Source organism: Anser anser (assembly GCF_964211835.1).
Source record: "Anser anser genome assembly, chromosome: 12".
Classification (NCBI taxonomy): Eukaryota; Metazoa; Chordata; class Aves; order Anseriformes; family Anatidae; genus Anser; species Anser anser.
Genome location: NC_139733.1, coordinates 8,711,417 through 8,723,717, shown reverse-complemented (window position 1 = coordinate 8,723,717; position 12,301 = coordinate 8,711,417). Strand labels below are relative to the sequence as shown.

The 12,301-nt window shown below is 54.2% G+C and overlaps 1 protein-coding gene across 1 annotated transcript; it reads right to left on the bottom strand.

The window, feature by feature from the left end:
- Window positions 1-2,272: 2,272 nt before the first annotated feature.
- On the bottom strand, window positions 2,273-10,155 carry DUSP7 (dual specificity phosphatase 7). Its single transcript, XM_083796310.1, has 3 exons — window positions 9,508-10,155; window positions 7,010-7,438; window positions 2,273-4,621 (listed from the first exon to the last, which is right to left on the bottom strand). Exons 1-3 carry the CDS (start codon window positions 9,917-9,919, stop codon window positions 4,314-4,316), a joined length of 1,149 nt encoding a protein of 382 aa, XP_083652436.1. The 5' UTR covers window positions 9,920-10,155; the 3' UTR covers window positions 2,273-4,313.
- Between the last annotated feature and the right edge of the window lie 2,146 nt (window positions 10,156-12,301).

Below are 12,301 nucleotides of genomic sequence, written 5' to 3'. Positions count from 1 at the left end.
GTTTCAGAAGATGCCAAACAGTTACCCTTGCACTCAGGATGTACCTGCTTTCCTTGCCCTTCTCTCTCTGGCTGGGGTGAGCAGCCAGCTCTGCCAAGCAGCACTGAGGGAGACAGGCTAGAATATGATGCACAACCTTTAGGCAACTACACAAGTTCAGAGCTTTAGGCTTTTTCCCTGACTTGAAGCGGAGGGAGAAATTTTGTAAGCATCAACCTGTGGTCCCTGTAGCTGTTCGAGAGAGAGAAGCAAGACAAAGTGATGCATGAGGGAAAAAAAAAATCTCACATTTCCTAAGGGCTCACGGCATCACACATGACAACCCAGAGACAGCAGATCTAGCAACCAGAGAAGGAGATTACCTGGTTTTGTAGAGCAGAGTACCAGAGAGCATCTCAAAATTGGCTTGTCTGAATCAATGGGTTAACCAAGGAGCTTCTCCCTGCTGTGTGTGGGAAGCATCAACTCCTTGCCAAATTCCACCAATCTGAACATAACCAGCTTTCTCACTCAGCCTGCGCTCCTACGCTCAGCTAACGCTCGTGCCCGCCTCTGCAAGGGAGTGTAGACAGACCCCACACTCTTTTCTCTTGTAAAGATTTCTCCAGCTTTGACCCTTTCCTGATGTCAGTTGTCTCCTCACTGAATTACTCTGACAGTAGAGGACTTGGCTCTCTAAGGATCCCCACCCCCACCCCCCAAAAGCCAAGAAGCTCAGTGCAAGACATTTGTAAAACAATAATGGCTGAGGACCAGCCAGGCTGGCTGCTCCCTGCTGTTGAGGCCAGAAGGCTTGGAAAATGCTCTTTTTGGCCCCGTAGGAAAGAGCACTTGCAGATGGCAAATGCTTTTCAGACAAGCCTTCTCCTTCCTTTGGCAACAAGGCTTTTAAGTGGAGCAGTGATGGGATACAACAGACTTGCATCTCCCAGGATGATGTGCTATGCAAGAGCTGCCTGCACACCAGCTCTTCTACCAAGGCCATTGCGAATAGCAGCTGTGCTGTTCCAGCCAGCCACAGCTCAGCTACCGCTCAAACATGCTCACAGAGCTAGTGCTAGCTGCTAATATCCTATTCCACACTTTAGCAGAAAATCATAAGAGGAAATTAAGAGGGAAACAAATATAGCCATATACCTGACAAGCTGTTCCACACCTCTTCAGCGCACAACCAGCTTCCAGTGTTCCTTCACACCCTCCTCAAGAGCTACTCTACCATGTAATTACAGAAGAAAACCTAAAGGTCTTCTTTTCCCCACATAGCACAGAGATTTTTTCATTTGTTGAGCCACAAACAGGCCTCTAAAATCAATATATAGATTCTCATCATGCAGTGGAGAAGTAAACAACCAAACTTTCACTCACCCCCACACACACACCTTTGGCTTCTGCTTCAGCCTTTGACCATCTGCCCTGCTCTGCAACGGACCCTGCACCTGCCAGCCTGAACTCCTTGTGCAATTTTTTGGGCTCAGGCCCTAGGATTAGGAGAACAAAAAGATGCAAACCTAAGGAGTTGAATAGATAGTAATTTAATTTCTTGCCACTTAGATAAGAACAAGGTATGCTGGAGGGGAAAAAAAAAAAGATTGTTGTCCCCCCACCCCTCCCCCAGGTGGGAGAGGTGACACCATCCAGCTTCACATCCAGCACCAGCCAGAGCACAGCTTGCCTGCCCGTTTCCAGGTGAGTTGCAAGGTGCTGATAACCTTTCCTAGCTGTCCTTATAACAGTACGGTTGCACCAGCACCCAGGAAAAAGCAAGTGCCCTGAACGCTGGCAGGGCCAGCTCAGTCCTGCCCAGCTGCCAACAGAGCTGTGAGACCCAGAAGTCACCAGGCAGCTGCCCACAAGGCCACAACTTCTTGCTTTCCTACCAAAAGAAAATCTGCTATCACAACAGTTGTGGGCAAGGCTTTGCTGTGCCTTCACAGGCCACACTTAAACAGCAAACAAAAGTGTCTTTAGTTTATCTATTTATTTTTGGCACAGAGGAATGGCTGGGGCCAAAGCCGGTCCCTTTCTCAAGCTGTTCTTTGTTCCCTGGTTTATCCAATACCCCATCCCTCTCCTTGCCCTCATACTTCCCCCTCTCCATTTTACCACAGGTCTTAAAAATTAATTTGCGCACGAAACCAAACACCACACTTGAACACTGCCCAGCAAATGCTCTTCGTGGTCACAGAAGAATACTAATCGACCATAAAAAAATGGATAAGAGAACAGCATGCCCTTATATGGGCAGAGGCTAGACAAGCATCTGACACAAACATCATTTTTAAAGAAAAAATAATATTTATTTGCAATATAAACAAAGTCCCAATATTGGATCAGTATATATAGGGTCACTAGTTTTCCTTCATAACTCAGAAAGCAGAACCATTCCTCACTAACAAGCTCTCATTTGTACTAATCAGAAGATGCATCTTTTTTTTCCTTTAAAGAAGAAAGACCGCTAACAGCACAGGAAGCCTTTACAAACCAGTTTAGCTGTAATGCAATACAGATGCACTGTCAAAAAATCCCTGAAAAAGTAAATTCCTCCATGAGGTAAGATGCAATTAGGATATTCTCAATTTGCTCACTCACAACCGTACTTACACCCATTCTCCCTTCCAATGACCCATGATCCCAACATTGTTGCAAACAAAACCCAACAAACAAACAAAAAACATCCAGAAAACAAGAAAAGCTCATTCCAACATTCTGGTAACATCTTTAACAAAAAGAACAGTTTCAGGATGTGACAGCGTCAAACATTCCTCCAGATGGAGACTTTTTTTTATTTTTTCTTTTTCTTGAAAAAAGTACAAAAACTGGATATTTAGAAAAATCCGTGGCTTTTTTCAGTTACATGAGTTAAAGTGGCCAGGGAGGGGGGAGAAAGGAGGGACTACATTGCAGCCAATAAAAAAAAAAAATCCAAATCCGTTCTGCCCTCCTCCCAGAAATTACCACTTCCTCCCCCTCCCGGCCCAGTATAAGGTGTTTGCCAAACACTAGCCAGAAATATAAACAAGTCTTCTCAGAATAGAAGGCACGGTATAAAGTTATTCGAAAGAGGAAGAAAAAAAATCAGAACCTCTGTTGAAAGCTCCAATCATCTCAGAATTTGCCAGTTAATATATATATATATATAAATTCTCTGTTGCAACACTCTTGTCATCGTTTCCACATCTCTCCACTCCCCTGCACGCTCCACACGTGATGATTCAGTCCCATCCTGCCATGCAACCCTCACTCTGCTCCAGGCTCTTGCCACGTTCCCCCACCCCCCACACGCACATGTGGGAAAGACTCGAGTGTGCACGAGGAATGCCAACATCACGACTCCTTTCTTTACTTGGGAAGCTGGAATGATTTCAGGCCAGCTGGATGACATTAAGTCAGTCAACAGGCAGCAGAGAATGAAGCTGGGCTCAGACATGCTTCTACCAACTCTAGAGGCTACAAGAGTTTTACCACTGGCAACAGCAAACTGTTTTTGGCAGGGGTGGCATTAAAAAAAAGCTTGCGGCTTAGTCACCTTGGCTGAATCAGTGCAGAGTTTGTGATTGTGAGTGCAGGAGTGGTGAAGGGGTTGCGTTTAAGCCCAACTGGCCTTCACACATAACAAAGCTTCCTACCAGATGCTAACAACAACAGCAGCAGCATGTATCTCTCTCTGGAGTACCCAGTAATATGCCAGGACATACCAAGGCTTCACATAGTGTGCAAAATGCATTTGGTCAATATAAACATTTGATTAAAAAAATAATAAATGATCAAACAAGAAACAGAATAAAATACTGGTTTTGCAACCTTGTCTGTACAAACAGTCAGGAACTTACATATTTAAAAAGAGTTTGAACCCAAAGCTCGAGTAAGATCTACCTTTCCTTTTTTTTAAAATCAAAAAAAGTAAACTTGGGTTTTAAAACAGTCTTGGCCTAACACCTTTTGTTCAAGGTTTCCAAGTGCATAATCTCCTCACTTTCCACAGCAAGCTAACCCCTGGTAGCTCTTCGCACGTGTGCATGATCTGACAGTCCCAATGCACCCAGGAAAGCGGTTATTGCCGGTAACAGCTGTGTTCAAAACACTGTAACATCGCCCGTATTAAATAACCCCCTGTAAAAAGGCTACCTCTTCAAACCACTTTGATCAGGATACTACTGAATGGCATTAGCCTTCTTAAAGCAGCAATCGGGCACCTCTGCCCAGAGAAGCTAGTCCTTTCAGAGCTGCCTGGCAAGACAGATATTTTTTGTAAGAGTTGAAATGCTCAAGAGAAGCGATTCGATGCTTGAGTTCCCAACCAGACGGCGTCCCCTTCATGTGGACTCCAGGGTGTTGAGCTGAAACAGGTTGTGGTTGGTGGGGGTGGTGAAGTAGAGCTGTTCGCTGGGCGAGCGGTTGTCGCACGGACTGTTGAGTCCCAGAGTTCTCTCAAAGTCCAGTAGCTGGCCCATGAAGTTAAAGTTTGGGGAGATGTTGGATTTTTTCCTTTTCACAAAGTCATAGGCATCATTCAGGGACAAGTTGAGTTTTTGCATCAAGTAGGCGACCGTGACCGTTACGGACCGGCTGATGCCAGCGAGGCAGTGAACAAGGATCCCACACTTCTTGGAACGGGCCTCATCTGAAACAAGACAAGGGGAAAGGGGGGGGGGGGGGGTCTATTATTCCGCACCAAAAACACACTGCTTTGGAGCAGGGCCAGGTGGCAGCTGCAGGCTCACAGGACCAGGACGACTGCCAGAACTGGATCCCCTGCTCCCAGTGACACCAGCTCACATCCCTTTGACACCACGGCCCTCCCCAGTGTGCTCCCAAGAGATTCCCACCATGCAGCAATGCTGCACAGCCCCATTCAGCTCGGCAAGGCCATGTATCTCAGATGCTTGAGAAGCACAAATCAATCCCGGCAGCAGGCAGCACATCCCTGCCCCAGGGACCTTCAGTACCCTCCGAAGGCAGGCCAGGCTGGAGACAACAGCTCCAGCGAGATGCTGGGCACAGCACAGCCACCTCCACACCAGCTAGATCCAGGCTGTCCAGGACACAAGGGTACAGCCCCATGCCACACAAGCAATTCTCCTTTGCTGTTCTAATCCTTCCACTAGAAAGTTATCCGAATGCAGTCAAAGCCAATTTAAACAGAGTCTGAAGTGCACGAACTTCCCCTATTGTGAAATTGTTCTTCAGGATCGAAAGAAGTACACTTTACTACAAACAAACACTTGTGTTGGAGGAGACTCTCAGAATGAATGGTAGCAGGGAGCAGGAATGCAGGCTGCACCAAAAAATTGCGAGAGAACAGCAATGAAATTTCCCCTCCCTGGCCACTGATTGAGAAGCACACACACACTCTCATCGTCTCTCGCACGGCCAGAACAGCGTGATCCCTTTATGAATTGACATCTTGGTGCTGAAAGAGGGACACGCTGCTGAGCGCGCTGAACGCACGCAAGTACACGGCTCTGCTTACTTCTGGGCAGCCCTACTTGCGGGCCATCGTTTGGCTGAGAGCTTGGTGGGGAGGGAGAAGGTGGCAGGAGAAAGAGGGTCCTCGGATAAAGCCACACTGGTGAGAGACATACCGGCACCCCCAACATGGCAATGGGCAAAGAAGATGCAGGCAAAGCAAAATCTAGACCAGATCCACAACAGGTTTTCTGTCCCAGCCTCCAAAACCAGGCAAGAGCTTCCAGTGCAATGAGCAATCACCCAGCCCTCCCCTCAGTCTCTCCCCATTCAACATTCCCCCTCACACTTCTGCCTTTCATCTGACGGGGTACTGCACTGCATTTCTTGGTGTTTGGTTCTAGAGTGAGGTAATCCTCCATTTCCTGCCATTAAATGGAAAGCACAAGTACAGCATTCACAGGGACACCTCCTGACCAGAGTGGACAGGCCCCAGCAGGGACCCCCCTATCTCACTCATGAGGTTTAGCAGCACGCTCCGTGCAGGAGGTGCAGACAGGTCCCTGCTGCCTCACCGCAGCAGCAGGTCCTGACCAGAATCAAGTTATCAGGCACTGCTCTGCCCCACTTCAGCCCTTACAGCATGGCCAGTGAGCGCATGCAGCGGGATACGACACCGGGGACATCAAAGTAACACCGAATCTGTCAGCAGAGCCTTCAGACTGAAGGCAAAGGTCCCTGTCACCCTTGCCAACATCAATGCATCTTCAACCAGATACAAAGCCATGGAGCTTTTAATAGTTACAGTATTAACGACTACCTGTGCCATTCACTCCCCAAATCAGAATGGATCAGGCTGACTGTCACCAACAGACAATGCAGCTCACAGGGGAAGCGTACATCTCTATTCAGCCCGACAGATGCTTCCACCAGAAAATGAAGCAATTTTCCAAGTTAATGCTAGCCTCAGAGAGGGCATCTGCCCCTGCACCCCCCTCCATGACCAGCCCAAGCTGTCTCGGGGGCTGTCTGCACAGCAGTTTTTCCAGCTGAGCTCTGCAGTGTAATTATAATCACTAACTCATTGTGTTGACACTTACCTTAGGAGAAGTACCCATACAAGGAGTTAGTTATGCTAGGGAGACTTACAGCAGGATCACAACTAGACTAGCAAATCCCCTGAGGAAAACAACCCCCCAGAGTTTTAACCACGCTCAGGGCTAAGGAATCTCTGGCACCAGTCACGTTAACGCGGCCCCCACTGGCGCCCACCCCTCCCGTCAGAGCAGGCAACCAGAGCTCCCCACCACCTTGGCTCAGCCTTCTCACACCGCTGCAAATCCCCATACAAGGGCACGAGGCAGCAGGGCCGGTGTTTCTGTCACCACTTGCAGGTAACGTGGCTGAGGTGCTGTGTGAGGGCCCAGTTTCAGAAGGGGAGGACTCCCCAAACCCAGCCTCTGCAGCGTACTGCCTGGCTGCTCAGCTAACACCGATGCCACAGCCCCAAGAGGTGAGGCCAGAGACCAGCGACAGCCCTGGGAAGCTGTTTGCCACATTCCCGAACAGTGACTACAAAAAAAAAATTCTGCCAACTACCTACCAATAAAAGCAATGGCCTCGGGAAAGAACTGCGAGAGGTTCTGGCTCCAGTGATCTGAGATGGGGATCTGCTTGTACTTGAACTCTCCATCGTGCTCAAACATGTTTGGCAGGTTGGGAGTCACATTCAGGATGTACTTAATGCCATATTTGCCTAGGACATCCAAGTTGGTTGAATCTTTGGCGCAGCCCAGGTACAGGTAAGGTAGGATCTGGACTGGAAAGGCAGGCTGATTGTTGGGGATGGGACTCCCGTCCGACTCCGTGGCACTGCTGGGTTCTCTGTCGGATTCACCATCTGAGCAGTCAGAGCTTATCCGCAGCCCTCCCAGGCCAAGGACAGATGCTGGGGGAGAGTTGTTGGGTGAGGAGCTGTCTAGGTTCGTCTCACAGTGCTCCGAATACTCAGTCTGAAACTTGTTAAATCCACCTGGGAAGGAGGAACGGAGAAAGGGAAGGAGAGGGGCAGAGAGAGAAAGATGTTTTAGCCTTCAACATGGGACATCCTCCTATCTGAACACACACACACACATGTTATTTACTTAGTCTCTGCCAGCAATTGGCTGCTATGCCTCCAACTACCCGAAAAGCAACCCGAGAAAGGCATCTCCCTGCTCCTTCGCCTTCCCCAGCAGCCTGTTACTGGGCAAACGGGTCCCAAGTAAAGAAAGTTCCTTACTAAGTTTAATAAATACAGGCCAAATCTCAACTGCATCAAAAGAAACAAACATCCAAAAATAAAATAAATGGCAAGAGACAATCTCGCCTCATTTAGCTTCTTGGCACATGGGGCTAGGGCAGTTTAGGCAAGAGCTATTATGCCACCTAGGCAGAAAAGCACAAAAGTATCCATGTCTGAAGAGATAAACCAAGAACAACAAGCAAAGGCCCAGCTCAGGCACTAAAACCCCATAAAATAATTCACCTTCTAGCAGGGAAAAAGGCCATAAGTTTTGCCAAAGAGCCATTCTCACACCTAATTTATCACTGCGAACGTGCTTTGTGACAGGGCAGCTCCACAGGCTCGTTCTTCACCCAAACCAAAGCTGGCTTGAGGAGGGATGGGACCCCTCATGCCTGCCCCTAAGTACTCACTCCCCTCCAGCTCCTCAGCTCGACATCTTGGGAAGGAAGGCAGAGAGAGCAGCAAAAACCCCACCAATCTGCCTCCTTCCAGGCAACATTAAACCAGCATCCAGCCATCAGTATCTGACACTGACAAATGGTTTAATTAGAAAGGCCTCCTGGAAACTTTGTTAGTGGGTTCGGTGGTTGTGGCGGGGTCACCGAGCAGGACAGATAGCTCCTGCCACATCCATTCATGAAAAAAGGCTTGTCCTCCTCCTCCTCCTCCCTCCCGCGCAGCCAGACAGCGCCGAGGAGCCATTTTGGAATTTTAATTGGAAACATTTCCCACCAAGGCTCCCGGAAAGAGGCAGAGAAAGGGGCTCACCCCCAGCCCCCCGCCCGTTAGGGACAGCTCAGAGCAACTTCAAAGCTGCTCCCTCCTCTCCAGGAGGAGGACGACGGGGAGAGAAACACCAAGTCAAAGCGGAGGAGCAGCGGGGCTCGTTGGGAAGCTCGAAGCCAGGACGGGCTGGGGGCTTCGCCCACCAGCACCGGCAGGGAGCAGAGGGATGGGGGGCACGGGGAAGAGGGCCAGTCCCTGTGCTCGGGGCCTGGGTCCCCCCCTCCACGTCGCTTTCGGAGGAGGCTGGTGCAGGCAGTGCGCTCTGGGGGCTCGTCCCCAAATACCTGCCTATCTCCCTGCCTCCCCAGGCCCATACCAGGGGCTCCCCCGGCTCCCATAAAAGGGTCTATTAAGAAGCAGCAGCGTTTTTAAAGGGCTGCAAGTGGCAGCTTTCGCACCCCTCCCCCGCAGGGCCGCCTCGCCTCCGCTGCTATTCCTGCCCCAACGCCGCCACCCAGCGACCGCACCGGCAGCCCGGGAAGGGGCCGGCAGCCCGGCTGCGGGCTCCGCTCAGCCCCACACGGAGGCCCGCCGGGATGTTCCGAAACGGTCCCCAGATACCCCAAAACCGCAGGAAAGGGCATGTGCGGGGGGGGGGATACGCAGGGTCCCCCCCCCCAGCTCCTGCATCATCCTACGGGGGTGGGGGGGGAAGCCGCCTCCCAGACAGGCTGCTGTTTCCAAGGAAAGTGAATGGGGGGTGCGGGCGGCTTTTTTTTGGGAAGGGAAACACAAGGGACGGAGGCCCTTTCTGAAGGGGAGAGGCGTGGGGCGCCGCGGGGGCTGCAGCGACCCAGCCGGGGGCTGCTGGGGTCGGGGCAGGGGAGGCTGCGGGGAACGCAGGGGGCTGCCCCCGCCGGGCACGAAGGCTGCCGCCGCTGCCGGGGGGGGAGAAGGCAGCGGGGCGCTGGCAGCCTCCCACCATTTTGTTCCGGGGATTAAAGCCGGGGGGGATCGCTGCACCCGGCGGCGCCGGGGGGGTGCGGGAGCAGGGCCGGCCGGGGCTCCGGGGCGGGGGGGCAGCTCACCTTTCAGGTAATAGGCTTTGCAGCCGTCGTCGCGCAGCTTCTGGAGCAGCAGCCCCAGCACGGAGGTGGCGGCGCCGCCGTCCTGCCAGTCGGCGGTGGCCTCGTCGTAGAGCAGCACGGTGTCGGCCTTGCAGCGCTTGACGAAGCGCTCCTTGTCCTCGTGGTTGGGGATGATGGAGCGGATGGGCAGGTTGCCCTTCTTCAGGCGGCGCAGCATCAGCCCGGGGATGGCCAGGTTGATGGCGGTCTCGATGTGCGAGCTCTCGAACAGCTCGTGGGGGCGGCAGTCGAGCAGCAGCAGCGACCGGCCGCCTCCCGACTCCAGCTCCTCCTGCAGCCACTCCGCGCTCTTGCACGGCATCGCCGCAGCCATGGGCGCCCGCGGGGAGCTCCCCCAGACCTGCGTTTTCATGGGGCTCGGCGGCGGCGGGCGGGCGGGCGGCCAGCGAGCGAGCGAGCGAGGGCCCGGCCCCCAGCGGCCACCCCCGCCGCGGCTCCCTGGGCTGGACTGGGCTGGGCTGGGCTGGGCTCGGCCCGGCCGTGCGCTGCGCGCTGCCTGCGGCCCGGAGCACGGCGGCCCCGCTCTGCCCTAGGCGGCGCGCCCCATCCCGGCGGCCTCCCTTAAAGCGGGGCTCTCCGCCGGCCCGCCGGGTCGTGCCGCGGGGGCGGGCCGAGGGGCGGGCCGGGGGGCGGCGCGGCACAGCTCGGCGCGCCCCGCCCCGCCATGGCGCGCCCGACAGGCCGCGCCCCCTCCCGCGCCGCCACGCCCCCGCCGTCCGCCGGAGCCAATGAGGGCGCGGCGGGAGGGAGGCGGGCGGCCGTATATGGGCAGGGGCGGGGCCGCCGAGCGCGGGAAGGGGCGCGGGGTCCCGCGGACCTCGGCGGCGGGACCCGGGGGAGGTGGCGGCGGCGGGTCCAGGCCCCCCCCCCGGGAATCCTCCAGGCCTGCGCTCCCCAAATCCCCGCGGGTATCAGCCGCTCCCAGCCCAAGACGGACGAGCCGTTCCTTCGTGGCAACAGCTTCTTCTCACTGTAGCCCCTCGCTCTACGCCCTCCCAGAAAATACTGCCACAGAGGGAAGGGCCTGGGTCTGCCCCAGCAGCAGACTCCCAGGCTCAGGGACCCGGCTGGGTGTCTGCGGGGTTTTTCCCAGCCGGCTGAAAGTCAAGGCCCGGGATGTGTCTTGTGTAACGGGAAAGATGTCGTTCTGTAACACCCCCCTTCCCTGCACAAGCGCACACAAACACACGTACGCAGTCTGAGTTGTAACAGGCTTTAAAGCTGCTGTTCGAATGATGCTGTGTGCCTAGGCAAAAAAATACATGCTGGATTGTATAAAGCACACAGCCCCAGCCTGTCTCCTTTCAGCCTGGTCGTTAAGCAGGGACCCTAATGGGAATGCAGAACCAGCGCAGCACTTGGGAACATGCTGAACTTCGAGCACGTCGAGCATCCCGTTACAAAACCCTGTGCTTTCAGCAGGACCGTGCCCGGAGCCGTTCGTGGATTTCATTGCTATCAGCAAAATAAACGTCTGCTTCTACATTGCTTCTCTGTGACTCAAGTGTGTGCCTGAGAAAGCGGAACAGCTGAAGCTGTCCACTTCCCCTTGCCCAGTTTATTTTTACTGCTGGTTGCTGTGGGAAGCTATTGTGATTCAGCGTTGCAGTAGGAAGTTACTAACGCCACTCTTGCAGCAAAGGATGTTGAGGTTCTTATGCAAGCCACTGTGAAAATAGCTGACCTTTCAGAACATTTCTCAAAGTACCTTCGATTCCTAAGTGGAACAGCAGTGGGCTGTGCAAAGAAGGCACATCTGGGTCTAAAGCCCTTGGTGTACTGAGCATGCTCAGCCTACTGGGGGTACGCTCAGTGCCAGGAATTTTAGGGGGGCTCCTGGGCTCCCCTTTGGGAGGCAGCAGTAACCGCTGTGAGCAGGGATGCGCTTCACCTCCGTCCTGTGGTCACGTTAGCGAACACGTAAACCTCCGAGCAGGACAGGTTCCAGGAGCATCACCTGCAGAGGCAAGACCAGATTTCTCGCCAGTGAAGGTGAGGGCCAGAGAACGTCGCCCAGCAGCAGCGTGGCATCCCTGCCTGCCCAGCCAGGAGCCGGGGGACATCGGGAGGGGGCAATAGAGCCCCCCCCGGCTTCTCCCACCTCCTGTGGCAGGAGCGTGGGTTACGGTGGGGTTATGGTGAACACAGCCCCGCGGGGGGACAGGCCCGTGGCGGGGTCAGGGGCGGGCAGGGCTGGCAGCTGGAGGCTGTGCCAGCCTGTCGGCTTGCTGCCCTCTTGAGTCAGCTGCTCCAAAATGCAGCGAAGCCAAAAGCGAGATGAAACCGAGTCATCACCGTGCACCGGCGGCGGGTCCCTGCGTGCCGTCCCCCCGCCGCCTCCCGGCGCATCTCCCCTGCAGAGGAAGCTCTGCCGAGAGCTCTGCGCTCCTCGGTGCCCTGCAAAGGAGCAGGCACCCACATCTGGTTTCCTGCGGAGAGCAGAAGAGGCAGAGAGGACGCACGCAGCTGGGGCCGGGGGCCGCCTCGGGGCTTTCGGTGACGTTTGGTCTTGCCGTGCACGTGGCTTTGGTGCCAGCAAAGGTCGGTGCCCAGAAACGAGCAGCTTTCGGCTCAGCTCTGAAGGGTCCCAAGCGCTTGGGGACAAGGACAACGCTGTGCAGTAGCAAGCGGATGGCTCCCTTCTCCGTGCCGCACCTCAGCTGGCTGCGGGTGCCTGACACAAAGGTGTGCACGCATCCTTCTGGTCCTTGTCCCTGTCTGGGAGGACTCCCCC

What these genes read in the sequence shown, in the direction of transcription:
- DUSP7 (XM_083796310.1), bottom strand. Translation starts at nt 9,919, where the DNA reads ATGAAAACGCAGGTCTGGGGGAGCTCCCCGCGGGCGCCCATGGCTGCG. An exon ending in CAAAGCCTATTACCTGAAAG is followed by an intron (nt 7,439 to 9,507) that starts GTGAGCTGCCCC and finishes CCTCCTTCCCAG; the next exon opens with GTGGATTTAACAAGTTTCAG. An exon ending in CGAGGCCATTGCTTTTATTG is followed by an intron (nt 4,622 to 7,009) that starts GTAGGTAGTTGG and finishes GTCTTGTTTCAG; the next exon opens with ATGAGGCCCGTTCCAAGAAG.